The 22,987-nt window shown below is 39.8% G+C and overlaps 1 protein-coding gene across 6 annotated transcripts in view; it reads left to right on the plus strand.

Moving 5' to 3' along the window:
• Positions 1 to 22,987, plus strand: part of bbs9 (Bardet-Biedl syndrome 9) — a 123,510-nt gene that overhangs the window by 12,398 nt on the left and 88,125 nt on the right. For all 6 annotated transcript variants that reach the window (XM_046876167.1, XM_046876165.1, XM_046876166.1 and 3 more), the window contains 6 exons: positions 2,956 to 3,085; positions 8,572 to 8,753; positions 10,508 to 10,584; positions 11,558 to 11,611; positions 12,124 to 12,226; positions 21,719 to 21,823. In XM_046876167.1, coding sequence (XP_046732123.1) covers positions 2,956 to 3,085; positions 8,572 to 8,753; positions 10,508 to 10,584; positions 11,558 to 11,611; positions 12,124 to 12,226; positions 21,719 to 21,823 — 651 coding nt within the window. The remainder of the gene's footprint in view (positions 1 to 2,955; positions 3,086 to 8,571; positions 8,754 to 10,507; positions 10,585 to 11,557; positions 11,612 to 12,123; positions 12,227 to 21,718; positions 21,824 to 22,987) is intronic.

The raw sequence follows: 22,987 nt of genomic DNA on the forward strand, positions 1-22,987 counted from the left end.
TTCCTAACGCGCCAAGACGCCTTTATTTGCGCAGCATCTCAGGTTTATCAGATAAAAACACGCACAATCCTGTGCGTGTTGGGTTCGGGGACCGAGACGGCGCCTGAACACAGACCTGCTCTGTGTCCCCATGTTGGGCTGCGAACTTGAAATTTCGTCCGTCGCTTCAGTTTTAACATGTCGTGGCGGACAAATGGGGTAAACACCCCAAACAAAGATACACTGCTTTATTTCTCCTTAACCTAAAAGCAATATTATACATTTAACTTCATTAAAGCCATTTTGGCATCAGGTTCAGACTCAGACTTCAGATTTTTTTTTTTGCACTTGAAATTTGTGAGCACGGCAGACTGTCTTGATACGTGAGCAGCGATTTGAATGATATCAAACATGTTTGACTTCACAGCTACTAAACTGGTACGAGGGGGTGGGAGGGGACAATCTGATTGACAGGTGAGGCGGTGCATCTCATCCGCTTAGTGTGCAAGGTCAATTGTGCGGCACGGGCGATTTAGGCCACGTCCACACTAATCCGTATACAATTGAAAATGGCGTTTACGTCTAAAAACGCTCCACGTCCACACTATGGTTTTCAAACGTTTCCTAAAAGTTGCTTGCTTACGTCCCTGTACTGCGCAAACATGAGCAAAACATAAAACGATTTAACCCGCGTCATTTCTGCCTGGAGTTACATTTTCTTTGTTTTGTTGACCTGAAAACGCTGTCTCGGTGTGGACAGAAAGACCAAAAACGTAAAGAAAAATATGCGTTTTGCAAACAAAAACATATTTGTGTGGACGTGGCCTTATAATGCTGGTGAAATTTCTACTGAGAAGGTGTTCAGGAAAAACCTTTGGAATGAAGATTTCGTCCACTAATAAACAAGCCCAAGGTGATGGTGGAAAAGAAAAACATGGTGGTGGTAGCTCAGTGGTTAAGGCACTGGACTCCGGATAGGAAGGTCACAAGTTCAAATCAACCAAGCTGCCACTGATGGGCCATTGAGCAAGGCCCTTAACCCTCAACGGCTCAGTTGTAAGTCATTCTGGTTAAGGTTTCTGCTAAATGGCATAAATGTAAATGTAAAAGCATCCCTGAAATGATGGAAAAGCCGGACTCAAAAAGTTTTTAGGTACAGAAGTTATTAAGTACAAATCTGTTCCCATTAAAGAAGGATTTGGATTGTAAGTACGACCAATGAAAGAGAGAGAGAGAGAGAGAGAGAGAGAGAAATGGTTGTAACTTAGCCCTGGCAGCTCTGACAAGATGAACGGATGAATAAACCTGGTGTGGAAAATCATTTCCTGCCTTTGTAATATAGCACGCTTGTTTTATATGACGGTTCCAAGCCATTTGAAATTGTCATTGTTTTGGCTGGTGTCCTGGTGCTGTAGAAAATTTAACAGGCTTCCCTTTGGATATGATAAAAATAACAGGCTTACCTTTTTTTTTAGGCCACTTAAACCCCTGCTCTCGTCTTTTTTCTTTCACTGAAACCAACATTCTTCTAATTCTCTCTCCACTATCAGTGCAGTTTTTTCCCCCAAAATTATTCAAGCATCTAATCCCAACCATCAAACTAGAGGTTGACCAATTCATCGGTTTTGCTGATGAATTATCACAGATAGTTTTTCCTGGTTGCGTCCGTCGGGGAAGAGGCTGAGAAGTTCCATCGTCGTTACAAGAGAGCGGCCTCTAGAGGCGAATCACTAACGCCATGTATTGTTTAAAGCTTATGACTGTGCGCTATACAGAGAGCGCTATATTATATTTACGAATAATAATTATTTTAGTAATTATTAATAGTATTATTTTACATGGCGTGGTTGTTTTTTTTTTTTTTGTTTTTTTTTTGCAGTATCCATTTAAAAAACTATCGGTTGATTAATCAGCAATCAGCACGTACGATCCAACTTAGCTATCGCTAAAATCCACTATCCATCGACATCTAGTTATTAACGTAGCCTGATTATTTGCTAATCACCCACCAACCACATGCATAAGTGAATGTTTTGATTTCAATAGCAATGAATATGAAACAAATGTAATTATAATAGTAATAATGCTCTTTTAATAGCCGATATATGTCTTAAAAGTAACGCTCATTTGTCTGTAGGGTGCATAACATAATAATAAACTATTCTAGCGTTAGGTGTCGTAATAAATGTATTTAAAATCATAATACAATCTACACAATACTGGTAGTCACTCCGGCTCATGTAAATTTCTGTTACAAACCCCATAAAAACATTATGTGGCCCTCAAAGAAAAAAACTGGGGACTCCTGGTGTACAGGGTTTGGTTCTGAAAACCAACGTGTCAATGTGTGTATATATATGTGACTCGAAGATGAGAAGTAATGAAGTACAAATACTTTGTTACTGTACTTAAGTAGATTTTTCTGGTATCACTACTCCACTATTTATTTTTCAGACAATTTTTTACTTTCACTCATTAAATTTTTTACACAAATACACGTTCTACATTTTCAAAACAGATTTGTTACTTTAGTTTTAATATATTCGGTGACATAATCGAAATTTTTTCTCGTCATTGCACTTCTTTTTCGTTCTACAACTGTTTTTACAACTTGAGTGAAAAAGTGCAGTCAGAACTTCAACTTTTACCACAGTTTTTAAAAAAAAAATGTGAGTGAAGGATGTGTGTACTTTTGCCATCTCTGGTGTGATTGTAGAAGCTGGTGACCGAGGGGCCTAAATAGCCTTCGTAGGCGTTGTTCCTAATCCCAGGGCTTTTTGAGAAAGTGAGAAACAGATGAGCACTGGCTGTTTTGAAGTGGCTTTCAGGGTTAGAGCAGGAACCTGTCATTAACCTGACCTCCCTGACATTTCACTCCGTGTGCGGCCCTGCTCAATCACACACACTCATAAACACTCATACACAACATACCTTTGCACTTCCGGCAAGGCGCTGACCGTCTCCCTCTGTCCACAGTTTCCGAAGGTACAACCAACATCCTGCTGGCCAACCATAACAACATGCTGCTGGTGTATCAGGACACGACGTTGAAATGGGCGGCTCAACTCGCCTGCGTGCCCGTGGCCGTGCGCATCGCGAATTTCCCGTAAGTGCGCCCGCTTCCTCATGGGTGAGGTCACGGTTTAGTTTTATATCCCATTTCATCTGGGGAGAAAATGGAAAAGTATAACTTGTCATGTGTTATTATTTATGTCGAGGCTTAGGCTGAGAGCTCCAGGTTGGCTTTTGGTTCCTACAGAGCCAGGATTACATTCTGAGCCTTTATTTTTTTTAAACCACACATTTTGCTGTACGTGCTCACTCTCACTTCTCTCATTCAAACTATATGGAAGAAACTGACTACATGGGGGTCTACTGATGAAATTTTTCCTTTACTTGAAGAAGAACCAAGAGACCCAAACCCGTTCCAGCATGACAATACCGCTGTGCACAAAGTTTACATGTGTTGGAGTGGATGATTTTCTGCTCTAGAGCTCTGAACCTCAACCCTATTCAACACCTTTGGGGTAAATTCTTCATGCTGGCTGAACCCTAGGCTTTCTCACCTCACCTACATCAGGGCCTGACTTTACTAACACCCAGGTGGCTGAATGAATCTCCATAAGCACGCTCCAAAATCTAGTGGAACATCAGGAATAGCAGAGGTTATTATAACAACAAATGGGAAATAAATGTGGAATAAAATGTTCAAAAACTACACCCCATTCTGCTGGGCAGGTGTCCACAAACCTTTGTCCTTATAGTGTATTAAAACTGGCAAATGGAAAAATCCCAAAAAAGTGCAGTGACTCTGTAGCTATTTTTTTTGGGAGATCCTGAAAACTAATTTTAAAATAAATCTATATTCTATAAAAATCTATATCTTATCATTATAAATGTAGTATATTGTGTAGTTTTTATTCTGAAAACTGGTTCAGGATCTTGGGTTATTTTATTACTTAAATACTTGATTATTTTTGATTGACATAAAACTTACACTTTAGCCATAAAAGAGTGACATCTGACTTCAATGCCAAAGCTTGCAATAAAGAAAAAAACACACACACCGAACAGAGGTGAAGTGAATAATAATGATTGTCTCTTCATCATGGTAACTGTTAATGAGGTGGGATTTATTAGGCAGCGAGTGAACATTTTGTCCTCAAAGTTGACGTGTTAGAAGCAGGAAAAATGGGCAAGCGTAAGGATTTGTGCCAGTTTGACACGGGACAAATTGGGATGGCTAGACGACTGGGTCAGAGCATGTCCAATTTAGCCTGTATGTGTATATATATATTAGTTTAATCTAAACAGATGCATGCAGATGTGTGCTAAAACTAAGAGTGTAAAAGCAAAGGGTCATTGTCTCATGCTTGAGATGATCTGTGAGTCTTTGGGGACACTCCACTCAGATTCTCTTCTCATCTGATAAGGTAACAGATACCGTTGTGGTCCAGGATGAGTGACGGTTCTTCTTCTCTTTCTTTCTTTCTTCTTTCTTTCTTCCTTTCTTTTAAAGCACTTCTCTGTCACTTTTTGGGTCACTTGCTCTGGTTTTGTCCTGTTCGTCCTGTCTGTCAGCACCGTCTAAATGAGCTTTTTGTCCCGATTTCTATTCTCCACACGGGACTCTGACTCTTCTCCACACACACACATACACTCACACACACGCCTTGTAGAAATAGACGCCATGGCCTTCAAAGCACGTCTGCTTTCCTGAAGCAGTTTCTGGTTTTCCTGAGAGCATCCTAACTTTGCTTGATGTTGCGCCTCAGCAGCTTGGATTCAATTAGGAAGCGAGGCTTTCGAACAAAACGCAGATTATTAGGTCTCTCACTCGATGAAGGAGCACTTTGGCTTGGAGTCGTTTCACGTCCTCGATCAGCCTCCAAGCTGAATCCACTCCACGGGAAAATTGCTCCAAGATGTCCCGTATCCGGTGGCCAGTCCAAACAGATAAGGAGTGGCAGCAAATCAACATATCACATCTAAAACTGCCATAATCACACCGCAATTTTCAACAATTGTAATCCAAACATCGATGGCTAATAACTGCGATTTTGTTTGTGTATTTAGTACGGAGTGGGTTTACAGAAGCCAGGGCCATGAATGTGTGTGTGTGTGTGTGTGTGTGTGTGTGTGTGTGTGTGTGTGTGTGTGTGTGTGTGTGTGTGTGTGCGCGCATGCTCCCAGGGTTGTCTCGTTTACAGTGATGTAAAGCTGGTTTCTTGTACAAAATGTACATTTTAAATGCAATCCTAATGATTCCAGAAGTGCTGTACTGATGTAATAACATGCGCTCACGTTATTACCGGATTAAACATCACATCAAGGAGCTTTAAATCACTGCCAAAGTGCTGTTATTCCTCACATTACAGTTCCTTCAGAAACAAACACTCAAGCTGTTCTATAGAAATAATAAACAATGAGGTGGTGTGAGGAAGCTTTGAGGAGTTACTGATACGAGGACTATAGGACAAGACTTCCAGTATTCCTTATATTCCTGCCTGCCTTCCTTCCTTCGTTCCTTCCTTCCTTCCTTCCTTAATTACTTCCTTCCTGCCTTTCCTCTATCTCTTGAGTAGGTCCTTCTAGTTTTTCCTTCCTTCCTTCCTTCCTTCCTTCCTTCCTTCCTTCCTTCCTTCCTTCCTTCCTTCCTTTCTTCCTTCCTTCCTTCCTCTCTTGAGTAGGTCCTTCTAGTTTTTTTTTCCTTCCTTCCATCCCTCCATCCATCCATCCATACTTGATTTGGTCTTTCTGAAAAATTCCTTTCCTCTATTCTTTCTTCTTTTTCACCTTTTAACCTTGATTACTTTATTCATTTGTTCCTTTCTTGATTCCTTCCTTCCTTCCTTCCTTGCTTGCTTGCTTTCCTCCTTCCTTCCTCTCTTCCCTCCCTCCTTCCCTGCTTCCTTCCCTTAGTTTTTCTTACTTTATACTTACATTATATTTGGTTTTTATATAGAATATACGTAACACAAGTGTTATTATTTAAAGTATAGCAGACATAAAAACACCATCATCGTCCGATCTCTTAAAATTCATAATACAAATCAAATAAAACACCCAGAGCACAACCTTTACAGAGAAACCGGACAGCGTTCGAGATGTCGCGAGTTTTATCCTTCCAAACACATTTATAAGAACGTGTTAAGGATTTGTTACACCCATCGCTGGCATGTTTCTAGCTCTGAGCATGGTGTGTTGCAGGGAAGTGTGTGAGCAGTGGGGTGTGTGTTTTCTGTACTGTAGCTCCACAGCTGGAGTGTTTTACCACCCAGCTCGCCAAGTCCCCTACACTGACCTGCCCACAGCAATCGCACTGTTCAGCAAAGCAAAACACAGATCCCACACACACACACACACACACACACACACACACACACACACACTCTCCCATACCTACAGTACGTTACACACTTATAAATGTTAAAGTTAGATGAAGGGATATGCAAGCAGCAATTACTTCCCAACTGAGTGCTGTTTTAAAAAAAACTAAAGAAACAACAAAAAAAGAAACTTCATAAAAAAAAGAATAAAAAAAAAAAACAATTCCATAGAGAGTTAATCTCGTATCTCGCAGCTAATCAAGGATTACTCCAAACGACTTGAAAGAGCATTAGCGCTGTGGCAAATTCACAAAATAATAAATAGAGCCTATTTTTGTGTACGACCCCTGACTTGAAGAACTCTGATTGGTCGATTAGGCGATTAGTATTCTTATGTGCCGAGAACAGTTTTCAGGATTAAACTCCGTCTGCCAGATTTCGCCTTCAGACAATGAACAGAGTCTTTGAGAACTAAAGATCGTGGAAGATACATTTTTTATTAATTTTTTTGAAAAAGAACAGAGCAGGAAAAGGATTCGGAATGATCAGGCGCTGTACTTGCTTTTGTGTGTTTGTCTGCTCTAATCAAGAAATGAACAAGTAGTGTATTGCAGCTGGAGCTCGGGTGACTGATCTCTGTGTGGTACAGAGGCTCTGTTCAGAACACTGAGTGAGATGAGCTCAGTAATCTCACCAACATCTTTAACAGACTCCTGTTTATTTAACACTGAAAAAAGAAAGAAATGCCATAGAGATTAAATGATTAAACACCATTCATCCATCCATTCATCTGTCCCTTATTTTTTATAGCTTTCTTTCTTTTTTTTCTCTTCCTTCCTTCATTCTTAGTTTCCTTCCTTATGTTTTTCAGTCTTTGCTTCTTTATTCTAATTCATTTTTGTCTCTCCATTATCTTGTGTTTCTGCCCTTTTTTCATTTCCATTCTTCATTCCTTACATTTTTGCTTCCTTCCTTCCATCCATTTTTGCTTCCTTTCTTCCTCATTTGTTTCTTTCTTTCTTTCTTCCTTCCTTCCTTCTTTTCTCCTTCCTTCCTTCCTTTCTTCCTTCCTTCCTTTTCCTTCCTTCTTTCCTTCCTTCCTCCTTCCGACCTTCCTTTCTCCTTCCTTCCTTCTTTCCATCAATTTTTTGCTTCCTTTCTTCCTCATTTGTTCCTTCCTTCCTTCCTTCCTTCCTTCCTTCCTTCCTTCCTTCCTTCCATTCTTTCTTTCTTTCTTTCTTTCTTTCTTTCTCTTTCTCTCTTTCTCTCTTTCTCGTTCTCTTTCTCTTTCTCTTTCTCTTTCTCTTTCTCTTCTCTCTCTCTCTCTCTCTCTCTCTCTCTCTCTCTCTCTCTCTCTCTCTCTCTCTCTCTCTCCTTCCTACCTTCCTTCTGTTTTCATAAAACCCTCACAAACTGCTCCAGGGAAATGTATTTACCAAACAAAAGCAAGAGCAGCCTAAAGTCATGGTTGAAGGAATCAGCCGGGGCATCTGGGAGACGGTCAGTGAGAGCATCAGGTCAGCTGTGACCGTCCGAGTTTAGGAGCCACCGGGCGAAAAAGAAGACACACAATGGTTTTAGTCAGTTTGAAGCCTGAGCTGTTTGGCAGGAAAGACAGGACGCAGGACAACCACAGAAACCTGGCACGGGCCGAAGAGTTTTATTGAAGAAAAAAAAAAAACAGATTTGCAGCTCCTTTTGCAGGTGCAGCTGCTGTGCTGAATCTCCCTCAACCAGAGTTATTGCCTCTTATATCCTAACTGCCCACGGAACACATCTGCATCCAGTTAGCGTTAGTCCTGATCTCAGACCTGCACAGAGCCACGCTGGTTATTTACACTGTTCTGCTTGTGCAGCTCTGGGATCCAGAACTTCAGACCATCAGGCTGCTTGCACACGCTAAAAAAAAACATATGTCCTTAAAGAACCTCATGCCTCTTACTCCAGAGCAGCTCGCATCATCCGGTGACTCCAGGACCCCATTATCTTGTTTGGTTTTGCCTCACATTAGCAATATTATTTACCACAAAGAATAAATCATAGTGTAAAAAATGATTGCAGGTGTCAATATGAAGCACAGTTTTAACCATATTTTGAAAAACAAGTTTGGTTTTAAACTCACAATGTCCTGAAGACTTAGGAAACTTTTATAGCTGGGTCGATAACCAAGTTGCATTTGCTACATGCGTTAAATTGAGGAAAAGAAAACAGCCAGCTATGTCGTGGAATTTAGAAATCAGGATATTATGCTGGTTCTTCATAGGGATCTCAAAGGCCTGGTGGTGACCCTGAGTGCTGAAGGGCATCTGCAGTGCTCCTACATGGGCACGGATCCTTCCTTCTTTACGGCACCAAAGGTGGACGCCCGCGAGGTCAATTACGACGAGGTGGACAAAGAGATGAAGGCTCTCCAGAAGGTCATCCGTGAAGTCACCAGGAACCAGGGTAGGGTCTGTGACAAAAAAAATAAATGGAGGGGGAGATTATTGCCATTTGATCGAAGCCCTGACAAATTTAATAACGTTCTGAACCCATTACGTGATAAAGTCTAGTAGGTGAGATTCGTGCACATTCAGAGTGCGTTCTTTGCATGATTCAGTTTATAAAAACTCATTTGGAATGATCACAACATTCAAGATATGGGGGCAGAAGATGTGTATATTTATATAATTTCATATAATTTATCAATACCCCATGAAAAGTGAAGTTTTTTTTTTTCTCGAAAAATCGGCACGATTACAAATGTATTAATTTTATACAATAAAAAATGTTTATTCAGTAAACAAGACATTAATATCAAGAGACTTACGTTTAAGACACCACTGTTTGCCTATTTTTGCTTGATTTCGCCCACATAAAAATAATTCCAAACAAAGCCACAGCACTGTTTCGCGTCTCGGAGCAATAGAGAGTAAGTGAGTCGTTGCGATTGAACCGAATCATTTAAACGGGCGATTCATTTGCAGTGACTCACTTATTAAATGGCGATTTTCATTTTATATTTAAAGAATCTTCCCTCTGCATTGCAAAGATGAATTTGTTGATTTGCTTGGTTACCATCAAAATGTCTTATTATTCAAATTATTATTCAAATTGACTGTTTAAATGTAAGAATTTAATATGACGCACACTTTTAGAAAAAATTGCTTCATGAAGGTAAAAGATCTGGATTCTGGAGGCTGTCCACAGTAGATCTTATTGTACCAGCACAATAACACACTCAGCGAAATCTCATCTGATCATCGATATTGCTCAAATCCCCAAAAAATACAAAGATCTCGTTTTTTTGTCAATATCGCACAGGCTAGGCAAATATTTTTTTTTTATATTTGAGAGATTCAACCTTGTCGTGTTGTGTTGGTATTAAGACTAGCTGTTGACGTGGCCGTACTAACAACCAGTCGTGAAAACCTTAGCGAGCATTCACCACCGAAGTTTTCTCTCATAAACAAAAACATACCTGGTGGCGGATTCAAGGCCTCGTCCTGACCTCATTTAACCCCTGGTGGTGCAGGAGACTGGAAGCCTTTTGTGGTGCAGAACAGAGTCTTTGTGTCCTGCGGAATGGAAGGGGAAAATAAATTCACAAGTGTTAGGAAGCACCAGGACGAGTCTTTAGTAGAAATCTGAGATGAAGGTTTAACATGGTGTATTTGCTTGGTTGTGTTTTTATAAAGATAAACATCTAACGATAAAGAGGATGTCCGATCTCTCTGAATCCCTTTAGTTAATAAGTTCTAGAAACACTTCAGAACAGAATCGTACTCGAAGACATTTTTTTGGAAGCCTGGCTCTACTGACCGAGTCTGCACACCGTCAAGGTTTCGCTCGGTTTGTAATCCATGACAGCGCTTAGAAACGTTGCCAACACGCAACCTTTGTTTTCTGTAATCTTTCCTCGTGAAACGTGCACTCGCCCAAGGCTCTTCGGCATCTCTAATGACCTGAGACTGCTGAAGGTCACCGCTCCTCAGGATGAGTTGACTCATGGGACTTTTTTATTTTCTTGGAGTGCCTTGTAATGACTCCTGCATGTTTTTGCGACGTTCAAGGCTCTGGTTCGAATGTTCAAATTGTAGCCCTATCTTCGTCCGTCGTGGTCATCGGCCAACCTTAAAGCATCAATGACTGACTGTTACATCTCAATAAATTCGATCAAAGCATAAGCAATTTTTTTTGGTGTCTCTGATTTTTCGTAGACATCATCCCCAAAGCTGAAGCTGAGGACGACCTGGCAGTGACGGCTCTCGTCTCTACCAACTTGGACGATGTCTCGGTGCTGGTCATTTCATATATATATATATATATAAAGTTATACCCATGATATAGACCTGATCATGTGACCTCTTTTAGTCAACACTGAGCCAAGAGACTAATCAGGTGTCTGATTGGATGAGATCTTATTGTGTATTGTTGTGTTATTGGATGAAGTCTGGTTATTAACTGATTTGTAAATGGATAAAGTCTGATAATGTAATGCTGTGTGATTAGATGAGGATTAATTATATAGTGCTGTGTGATTGAATGAAGTCTAATCATGAATTGCTGTGCGACTGGATGAGATCTAATCATGATTTGCTGTGTGATTAGATACAGTCTAATCATGTAGTTTAGTGTGATTGGATAAAATTGAATCATATAATGCTCTGTGATTAGATGAGGTCTAAATATTAAATGTTCTGTGACTGGATTAAGTCTAATTGTCTAATGCTGTGTGATTGGATGAAGTGGAATCATTGAATGTTTTGTGATTGGATAAAGTTTAATCATATAATGCTGTGTGATTGGATATAGTCTAATCATGTTTTTCTGTGTGTTTAGATACTGTCTAATCATGTAGTTCAGTGTGATTGGATGAGATTGATTCATATAATGTTCTGATTAGATGAGGTCTAATCATAAACTGTTCTGTTACTGGATGATGTCTAATCGTCTAATGCTGTGTGATTGGACGAGATTGAATCTTGTATTGAAGTGTGATTGAGTGAGGTCCAATCATTAACTCTTTCATGAATAGATGAGGTCTAAATCATGTAATGCTCTGGGATTGGAGGAGGTCTAATCGTGTAATGCTCTGTGATTGGATGAGGTCTAAACATGTAATGCTCTGTGATTGGATGAGGCCTAAATCATGTAATGCTCTTGGATTGGATGAGCTCTAATCATGTAATGATTTGTGATTGGATGAAGTGTCATCATGTAATGCTTTGTAATGTTAGTTTTCTAACGCCGACCTTTTTTCTCCACAGCAAGCCCTTATCCCAGAAATCAACGGCATTCATGTCCCTTCTGTTACAGTCAAGGTACAAACATCATATACACATACACACATTGTTCTCACTTCCCTGTGAAGGTTTTGAATTCTAAATTCTGATTGGTTGATTCATTGTCCATTATAGCAGCTTTGAATTTGAAAGTGCTTGTTCTAAGGTATTTCTACATTCTGCATTATTTTTTCTTCCATAGAAATTGTTGAAAATGAAATTCGCTCTTTGTAAAAGAGACCATTTTTAAAAATTGTTGTATTAAAGACAGAAAAAAGGCTTTGTGGTGTATGTTAAAGCAACTGATTTAGTCGATATTGATTATAACTTTAAACTGATTGTTATTTTTTTATGAATAAAAATGTCATTAATGGGAGATTTTTTTTTGGTATAAAAAAACTAAAAACACATAAAAGTAATCAAGCTTAGGGTGGTAATGTGACTTTGCATTATAGTTTATTATTTTCTTCTGTAACAGCGCAACATAACAGAACATTAAACATTTATAATACATATATAATTGAATTTTCCATTTTCCTATTGTTTTCCAGGTTAAAGTGAGCAGCCGCTTTGCTGTCCAGAGCGCAAAGATGAGTGTGTGTGTTCAACCGCCTCTGGCTGTCACTCAGGACCAGTTTGTATTAGACTCTTTAGGTACGTTCACTCGCTCCTCTGTTTCATTCCTGTTTCTTTCCAGCGTTCTTCATCTATGGCCTCATTTTGGTAAACTGAGGTCCAGCATTTCAAATGTACGCGAGGTTGAAAACAGTAAAGACTCTAATTGACAGTCGGTTTCGAAGCCCTGTCCAAATACTCGGTGGCTTTAAAAAGTTTCGAGACTAGTTTGTTTACAAGAAAGTACTTTATGTACTTTATTTATCAGCTTCAAAATAGTCCCCTCGCACAGCAATACAGTGCTCCCAGCGTTCCTGCCGCTTCTGGAATGTGTCCTGGAAGTCTTCTTTCCAAAGCGCATCAAACACCTTCTGCGATTCGCGCCAGGATCTTCGCGATTGTGTCAAAAAGATCATGTTGTTTCCGGCAAGAAACTTACGTGTGACAGGATGTTCTAAAATGCTGTCCATGATGAAATCGCAGACGTGATAAAACACGTGGTCAAAACGTGGTGCTTTCAATCTGAATGATTTTGTGACCTGCACATTAGCCTATGTCCTGTTCCACCTTATATTCGTGCCAACATGGAGTTCCATTATTTCTTATGTGCCCAATTTTTATGTGAAGAGTTGCTCTTAATCAAGCATCAGCATGAATTTGTTGGCATGGACGGTGCGAGGAAAAGACGGGTGCCCGAAGCTGAGCTTTTAGTGGCTGTGAATCTCTAAGGAGCATCTCAATCCTACCCCACCCTCCTCCGAAAAGCCGAAGCGGGTGGATGAAGGACTATAGTAATGATACGAGTCTCCGGTCATCCACACGTTTGTGTGGACTGGTAGAGGGATTTATTGTCCCAGAAAAAAAACATCAGAAATCCAATCCCCCGAATTATGCGTGTCGCGGTTGTTTTATAAAAACTCAGAAACCGTGCGGGAACCTGTGTTGTGGCAAATAAATTTGGTGTTTACAAGAGCGCAAAAAAGTTTGTGTAGATCTTCTGCAAGGGAATGATGAATGGGCCGCTACGAGATCTGATACGGACGCCAGGTGAAGAGGAGGCTTCGGAAATCGCACAGAGATTTAGGGAAGTGCATCATGTACCTCAAATAATAGGTTTCATTGGCAGTAAGCGATTTAACGCTTTTACATTGCAGAATTAAAATTTTGTTCGGTTTACAGAAACGTATATCCCACGCTTCTCAAACCGGTTACAATTTCATTCGGTATGGGCATTTTTATCCCGTGAGGTGTTTATAGCGAGCATTTTAATTCGGATTGGACTTTTAAAAGCTTACAACCGATTGCAATTCTCCATGTAAACACACCTAGTGTCGAATAATTTCACTAATTGGTGTCATGATGGAGGTTTAAGCAAGAGGCTGATACACGATTCCGGCTCTCAATAGACGTCACCTTGTGCATTTTATCTCCTCCTGCATTTGTGTTTTAGCCCAAGTGTCTACGGATGCCTATTATCAGCACTGAAACAGATCTGCCAGATCAAAGCCTAGTAGGTAGGAGCCAGATTAGCAGGTTGCATCCTCTCTTTGTTTAAGCGAGGACTTTAGTCTGTACTCAGAATCGGAAAACCATCCAAACACACACACACACACACACACACACACACACACACACACACACACACACACACACACACACACACACACACAAATGACAGGAAGTCGGCTTGAATGCTTTGATCAAGTGCAGGTCAAAGGCTGATGTTTCTTTGGCCTTATGATCAATAGGGATGATGTCATTGGTGTAGGAGGTTTGAAAATAATGATTGAGTTGAAGCTCTGTATCGACTCAGCACATTGTCATGATGTCATCATGTTATCAAATACATTTTCTTTTTATGTATTTTACAAACTTTATTGAAATTATTTCTTCGCATATCCCAGGTACATTATGGAACTGGGCTTAGAGTGCAGGATCAGCTGTGTTACAGCACCCCTGGAGCACAGAGGGTTAAGGGCCTTGCTCAAGGGCCCAAAGATCCGTGCTTGAGCCTCTGACCACTCGATCGCTAACCCAGAGTCTTAACCACTGAGCTACCACTTCCCCATCAATTTATAGTAGGAATACAAATACTTTGGCCCTTACTAAGATACTTGCTTTTCTCAATATATGTACATTTTTACACCACAGCTGATTTATGTATTGAGGTTTTTAAGGAATTTACAGGTTCATAGTGTTTTAATGTACTTGTTCCAATATAAACATTACCATTTCTCTAGAAGCTTGGCATAAACAAACACTTTTAATAGAGGTCGATTTAGTGGATTTTACCGACACCGATATCTGGGTTGAATCGATTAAATCAACCAATAGTTTTTTTTTATTAATACTGGATAAAATAAAAACAACCAAGCATGTAACACTCCATGTAAAATAGTCCTGAACTTTAATACAAAAATGAAATAAACAGTACTAAATTATGAAAATGTGCTAAATGGAATAAATATGAATATATTGAATAATGAATAGATATAGTTATATAATTCTGAATAATAAATATAATATAGCGCTCTCTGTGCAGCACGCAGTCTCCCGTGTCAAAACAAACAGCATGTGGTGTCAGTGATGCGCTTTTAGAGGCTGATCTCATAATGAAACATTATTGGTATGGATTTTTGCAGAGAGCTAATAGTTCCAGCAATCAACAATCGGTGCGATTAATTGGTCGACCTCTAGTTTATAACTTCTGAAGGCTGGTAGGGGAATGACTGTTTATAGGTGCTAACAAAGGCCCTAACTTTTTTTTTTGGAGCTTGTAAATGGATAAAGCGTGCAGTGTAATTCTGTAAATTTAAATCTGTTATGGCTGAGAAATATCTTGTTAAGGGAGTGGGTACGACTGTTATAGAAAAATAACGAGCACCTCCTGACCAGTGGTGAATTTAGCAGTGCTGTGGTAGTTATAAAGATGATGCTTTGATGGCTTAAAGAGGTGGAAGCATGTGACATGGGACAAACATAATTTAAATGCAGAATTGGACCAAGAGATTCCAAACCTGAGCAGAGTTTCACACACACACACACACACACACACACACACACACACACACACACACACACTCTTTCACTTGCTCAATTACTAGGTGCTTGACAATTCATAGTCGTCTTCTGGCTGCCACTCTTCATATTCCAACTGATCTTTATCTTTATCTTTAGTTTTCTTTAGATATTAAATACCCAAGGTGCGAGAAGTCCCCAACACACACATACACCATTCATCCGTTTGCAAACACATACACACCAATAAGCCCTTCAGGCGCTAATCCGAACAAGCCGCCTTTCACGCCTCTCGATCTTTATCTCAAATGTTAAGGCAAGTGTACCGGCCCCTCTTGTGCCGTGACTCCTGGCAAAGAGCACCGACTCGATTAAATTTCAGTTCCGCCAATTGAAGAGACACAGAAGGTTAACTCCCTCGTCTCGTGTTCGGAACTTCCGAGCGAGTCTTTCCTTATTGATTTCCTCATCTCGTGTGTCGGTTTCAAACGTTAGAGGGGTCTGTTGAGAAACGCCTTTTCAGGTTTTGCACGCCAGAACGGTTAATGAGTTCATCCAGAAACAGTTGTGGGGTCATTTTCTGAATTCTTGGTGGGGTGATGTTAAGTGTCCTTGGCAGCGAGTCGTCACATCATCGCTGTTCCTTTGATATATATATAATGTATGTGTGTGTGTATATATATATATATATATATAATATATAGGGATGGTAAGATCGGTGCATGTGCATGAAAGTTTTTCGAGCGCGTTTTCTTAGCATCGCTGCTGCTACGTGAATATGTCCTATCATAACACTACGGAGACCGAGGCGTGTCCTGAGAGTGACATAGAATAGAGATTAACATGGCAGAGGTGGAGCTGCATCTTCCTGGAGACAAAACAGGGAAAGAACATCTGGTTTTATTTCATCTTTTTTAGTTTTTTGCACTACAAAGGCCTGTTTGTGAAAGGGACATGTGTTAGAAGTCACTTAAGTAAATGTATGTGGAGGGAAAAGAGGGAAAAGAAGCCTAATCCTGCTTTTATGCTTCTGTCTGTTGCTATATCTCATTCAATCTCTTGGTCTTTCAGTGTGTGTCTTGCTTGACTGGGCATGTAGAGGGAAATGTCCCTACAAACACAGGAATATTTGGTAGTTTTGACATTGTGGGGTCCTCATAGTCTTGATAGTGATGTGACTTTAAAATATGACAATTTGTTGAGAGAACAAGTTGTGATGCTCCTGCTGCTTCTGTTGATGATGATGATGATGATGATGATGCTAAAGGCGAAAGACTAGACAAGCTGCATAGTTCCTGGGTATACAGAGAAATCAGGCCAACTGTAAAAAGAGTTTTTTTGGTATAGTTTTTCCAGCTCATGTGACTCATAGATGCTACGATTCCCTGTGATACATACACACACACACACACACACACACACACACACACACACACACACACACACACACGCACACACAGGCTTCATTGTTTCCCCTTTTTCGTAGTCTTTTATTCATACTTTCTCACTTTCAGCTATAATAAGGGCGTAACCATCGTCACATATCGGTTTATACAATACCAGCACAGTGTTTCAGTGTCTAACATTCACCAGACGACCTTTCTTTGCTCGATGACTACCGATGTTTTCTTTCCTAAACAAATCATGTTGATTAACGTTTAAAGGGATGGGTTATGCAATCTATCAGGTATGTTTAAGAAGTCTGGAGGTTTCTGTTTTTTAAAATTTAGGGTACAAGTAACCGGATTATAAAGTGTCTCACTGGCTGACTGACTGAGAGGCTGTTTAGAAACTTCATGCCGGCCTTTACCCTGGACTGGCAGGTCTAAAAGTACCAGAGTCTGGGCGTTGTCATATTCAATTTTTGTTCCCATTTTTTTGGCAGTTGGCACTGAAAGTTTTGTAAATGTGTTTTGAGTGTTTAAAAACTGCATTTGAAGCGAGGTGCTTAAATCGTAACACGCAAAATCCTCAAACCGTCAAGCTGCTGAAAAGCTAAAGACTAGCTTAATCCCCCGTGCCAGAATTTTTTTTGTCCAAGACTAACAGGAGCTGAGTGTTACTCAGAATCCAGGTGAAAGAAAGAAAAAAAAGAAAGAAAAAAAAAACTAAGAAACAAAGAAAGAATTAAATCAACCAATCAATTATTCACTCAATCAATCAATCAATCAATAAATCAATCAATCAATCCCTGGACTATAATTTGTTTTTATTTTGCACTTGCCCCAAATGGATCTCAAAATGTGTATATAAACAAATATGCTAAATTGAAAGATATAATTAATAACCATCGACATGCTCCTAGCTACTACTAGCTATACAGCTTTATTTTAAATTTAAAAAATACCACGTCTCCGATAACTGATCGCTTTTCAAGGTAAGAGGAAAGATTTAATTTTTAGCCAAACTGCTCACCTAAACGCAGAATTGACATGGATTCAAAATTCAGTGCAACTTTATCTTTGCCATTACATCATCATTTTCTATTACTGTTCAATAACTATTATTATTACTTACATTTTTTACTTTTAGTTATTTAACTTTTTCTTTTATTACTATTACTTTTCTATTACTATTACTTTATAATTATCACTTTTTACTTTATCACTATCACTTTTTTATTTCTTCATCTCTTCCATTACTTCATTCTATTCAAGCTCAAACCTCATATATCTTTCATCTCTACCATCATCGTTCCTCGTTTTGATGGGACAGTTGTTTGCTCGGAATAGATCTTTGGTTGCTTTGTTTATAAATATATAATTGATTAAAAATGCATTGATGCTGATACCAGTACCGGATATCAGTCTAATACCGTGCTCGTTTACTCGTAACAAAATGCTTTAATTCTGACGTCAGTCTCGTGTACAGGACACACAAACGGTCGAGATTTATGATCGAAGCAAAGAAAAGCAAACTTCAAATTGTACTGTGTGAAAATGGTAGAGGAAGAAGTTGAGTAGTTTCGGATAAGACGAGAATAAGATGTCAGAGAGATGACTGTGTTGTGAATTGAGTATATTTGAGTAAATATACTTTGATACTCAGTAAAACTAGAAAGTAGCCAAAAAATTACTTAAGCACATTAATAATATTACAAGTAACTATGACTCTCTACTCAAATACATTTGATTCACTAGATGCATTTTTCACTCCACTATATTTTAACTGACAATAAGCATTAACAATTACATTTTGCCCCTCTGTTAAAAATGTAATAAAACACATACATACCCAAATCTGATGCCTGTGAGGGAATGTTTTTCATTGCTGGTCTAATTTTCAGTCTAAAAAAGAGCTAGAATAAATTCCAAATTCCAACTTTAAGAACTGGTGGAAGTTGTATAAAAATATTGCCCCTTTCTGAGACTTAAAGGTGCATTAAATCACATCAGTGCATCAAATCAGTGCTAAATATTCAGTTTCACTTTATCTAACATCATTTACTTTCATTTGATTTGTCCATTGAATGCTAACTAGGTTCTTCTCCTTTGTGACATAAAACTGTAATTTTTGTGAACTGAAGATTTCTTTTCGAAATATTGCTTTACTGCTTTTTTTTTATTCGACTTCTTAATTTCATTCTAGCATGTTGAAGAGCCTGTTGTGTTGATCTTGCGTGAATGCAGTGTCCAGGTGTCCAATTTGATTTGTGTTTAAGGAAATAAAACCTCACAACTTAAGCCTATGTTCAATATGAGTCAAATACTTAAGTATTGTTCAAATCAAATACTCAAGACATTTACTCAAGTCATATTGGAATCCTTGAACTTGTAACTAAGTAAGTTTTGCAGTAATGTAACTATAATTTTACTCAAATGTGATTTTCAGGGACTCTTTGCACCTTTGAGTGTTTCTTGAAGTGGAGGAGCGAGAAACTGTCCGAGAGAGCAGTTCCACACAGCGAGCACTGGGCACTGTTTAAGGGATGGACATTAAAACCATGATGTTGAACCAACTTAAACACACTTAAATATTATATGATGCTGCTGATTGCTTAATAATTCAGCTTAATCCACAGGAGCCAAATCTTGGTGCAGAAAGTGAGATCATGTTGTTTCCAGCGAGAAGCTCGCGTCTGACGTGGTAACGCACAAGGCCAGAATAGAATATAATATTAGCTCTAAAACAATATAAAAATAAAATATAAATTCATAAGTTCTGGTTGTTTTTATAGTTGAAGCAATATAATCCTAATCTGTGAATGAGGTTTCTGTGAAAATGTCAGTCGTAACCCCTCTGGCTATTTTGATGCCTCACAGTTTTGACCCCCCTCTCATTATTTCTGACCCTTTACTACATCACAAGACGGTGTCTAACCTGATTCTAAGTGCTCCAGGGGGCATGTAGCCACTGCTTTTACACACCCTGTGGGTCAGAGGTCGCTATTTCCCCCGTCAGCTGAAAAAAGCGACCCCACACGCACTGATGAACGCAAAATCCATCTCGATGAAGACATCCACTAGGGAATGCCTCCCTTAAGTGCTCCCTTTGTGCAAAGCGTGAAGTGCATATCAGCTCGGCCATGACCCCTCTCAAGAGCACATCCCAAAGGAGGGGCCGGGCCGGGCTAAGTTGGGTCACGAGAGGTCGCGCGAGATGCCCTGGAGTTTATGCCAAACCCCCTAGAGGGACGCCAAGATCCAGAGTTATTTCTCAGTTCTTTCTCCGCCTTGTAACGATTTCTTTTTCTGGCAGCCGCTAATGGTGTGGGAGTGAAGTGTGCGTGTTTTCAGAGTTGGAGGAGTCATGTGTTGGAATGGAAAGGGTAAAAGCTTGCCCTTTGCAGAAAGATTGAAAGTGGGGTGGTGGTGGAGAGAATAACAGCAATGTCAGGAAAACAGACTGGTCACAGGGCTGGGATGCAGGAAAACATATAACAGCATTATATTTATTTTATTGAATAGCATTGTGTTAAATCGATTAACAGGAGGAGGGGTTAAAACGGGGGTCTGAGGAGAAAGAAAAGCATGAAATGAAAGAGTATGACAAAGACTGGTAGAGCACTTAATCTCTGGGCGGTTCTCAGGAATCCTCGCTCACCTGTGCCGGCCCTGAACACTCGGCTTGTTAACTCATGAGCTGACGCACACCATGGCAGGGCCCTGGGGAAAACGTGTGTGAAACACTTTCTTATATAAATCAGACAAAATGCCAATCTACTTCTATCAACCTCATGACATAAAATTCAAATCCCCTCTTCCTCTTCTTCTTCCTGTCATGATATTTTTTGAGATCCCAAGTATTAAAAACAGCACTTACAGCATCATTTATCTTCCCCGGACGTCTTCTAAGAAATTCTGTACACGTATCAGTTGATACAACAGAATGCAATACGATTGTCGTTAGGAGTAATCGAGATGTGGGACTCCCGAGTGGCGCCTTTTCATCGCAAGCTCATAAATCACAAAGATGGAACAAAATGGACCAGCCGCTGTGTGTGGGAGGGACGTTGTATTCTGTTTCCTGTCAATCAGGACAACAGAGTGTATGCGGAAGAGGGTGGATAGCGCTTTACTCCAAAGTGTTGGATTGCACTGAGATTTAAAAACATTGTTTGGCTGTAATGAAGGAAGCACATGTTTATCCTCTCGGGTTGATAGGTGTCGTTTCATGGACATGAACTGACTGGTGGGTAGAAGTTGAGTAAGCTGAAAAACATTTAAAAAGAAGGAAAAATTAGATACATGGACGAAAAGAAAATTGCGTTATTTTATCGTTACACGTTTTTTGTGGTATTGGTAAATTTTTGGAGATTGAAATAACATTTTGTTGGTCGATCTGTTTTTTTTGTTTTGTTATTTTCTGTTTCTCTTTTTTTTAATGAATAAATTCTTTCAAAGTTGTGGTTCTACATAACAACAAAAAAATAAAAGCGCACTTTTCTCTTCATGACAAAATCAAATTCTCTCAATATGCAAACTAGAACCAACCTGATTGGTTCTTCTATTTTATGATGCAATTACACCTATTTTCACGATTGGACTTTAAGCTCCTCTTGTACACTGCACTGTCATAAAATATATGGAGGAAAGTTTGTGGCCACCCAACTAAAAGATGTGTATGTGCTGTTAGAATAACCTCCACTCTTCTGGGAAGATGTTCCACCATATTTTGGAGATTCGCACTCATTCAGCCACAGGGTTCTGAAGTAGTTGAGGTGGCCTGGGGTGCAGTCAGCGTTAAAAATGTATCGCAAAGATGCTGGATAGGGTTAGAGTTATTGTAAAGCGTATCTTCATGGAGCTGGCTTTGTGCACAGGGGCATTGTTATGCTGGAACAGGTTTGGGGCACCAAATTAAGGGAAAACTGAATGCTAGAAAATCCAAAGACATTCTAGACAATTGTGTACTTTGTGTAACTTTGTGGTTTGGGGAAGAACCACATAAGTCAGGTCTTCCAATCTTTTTGTCCATAGTGTATTTGTGTAAGAATTTCTTCTCATAAGTCGTCACTCTGATGATTCTGGTCTTCTTACACAGTCTTGTAATTTTTTTCGCTTGTGTCTACAGGGAGCGGATCTCAGGTAGTCGTGGCTTTCTCGGCTTTCTTGAACGGACACTACACGCCAGCTGACCTGACCGGAGACGTGGCTGTGTCCTACAGTTCACCCACAGGTGTACACACACACACACACACACACACACACACACACACACACACTCTTCCTTCTACCAGCCTGTACATTGTGTCCTTGTTAATTATTCATATATTTATCCTTTTTTTTTTCAACATGTACCCTGAAATGAATTGTTGGGGGTTTGCTGAATCAGCTTTAATTCTGCTTCACACCAGGCTGTTTATTATTTTCCTCCCCATGTTTTACCTCTTTTACATTTTTTTTTTTATTCTGGGACCTGTTTATAATGTCACATTTCAGAAAATGTCATCTTAAAAAACCTGAGTGGGATTTACGAGTCGGAAACTCGCCGTTACTGTAAACGTGACGCAAATGCCATTTTTGTCTTCAACCCTAGTGGGGACGTCAGTTGAGATTTTCCTTTTTGTCTATTTGCCTACTAAATCAACCAGCTACTTGAAATATGAGCTTAAATATAAACCTTTCTGTATTTGACTGATTGAACGCTCTATCTGAACGGCTTTACCAGTTCCATTTAGCGAACATGTCCAACAACCGCTACTAAATCACGGTCCGGCGATGTGAGGACGCTCCCGCATCCAGCCGGAGTTCACGCTCTGGAAGGCATTATCCTCATCCCTCAGCGAGCCTCTTTATTCCGCCGCAAATGTCACACTGCTTTTTTTTTACGATTGTTTTCACTCGATTTAAAAAAAGCCTCGCAGGAGAAACGGCAAAAAAGGTCGCAGTTTTTTGTGCTGTTGTTTCCATTGGACGGCGTTCCGCTTGGCCGAGGCTCATGGAAAGCTTCCTGAACGAGCTTTAAATCTGGACCCTTTTCCATTTTTCACGATTATCCCTCCAAAAATAAGTGAGTGGAAAAGCTGTCTGTTTCACAGGCTGCTCAGTTTGACATATTAGATCACAAGTGGAACCCGGTTCTTTCTCTCTTACACACACACACACACACACACGCACACACACACACACACACACACACACACACACACACACACACACACACACACACACACACATTGCCAGATTTGCCATTTAACACTGGCTTGTTACAGAGTGGGGAAACCCCACTCAAAATGAACATGAAAAGCTTTACAGTGTGTACACACACACACACACATCAGGTCAGAAACTTGTCCTGCACTCTGTCTACAGTACTGTGCAAAAGTTTTATTTAGGTATA

The sequence above is a fragment of the Silurus meridionalis genome, chromosome 20 (genome assembly GCF_014805685.1).
Source record: "Silurus meridionalis isolate SWU-2019-XX chromosome 20, ASM1480568v1, whole genome shotgun sequence".
NCBI lineage: Eukaryota > Metazoa > Chordata > Actinopteri > Siluriformes > Siluridae > Silurus > Silurus meridionalis.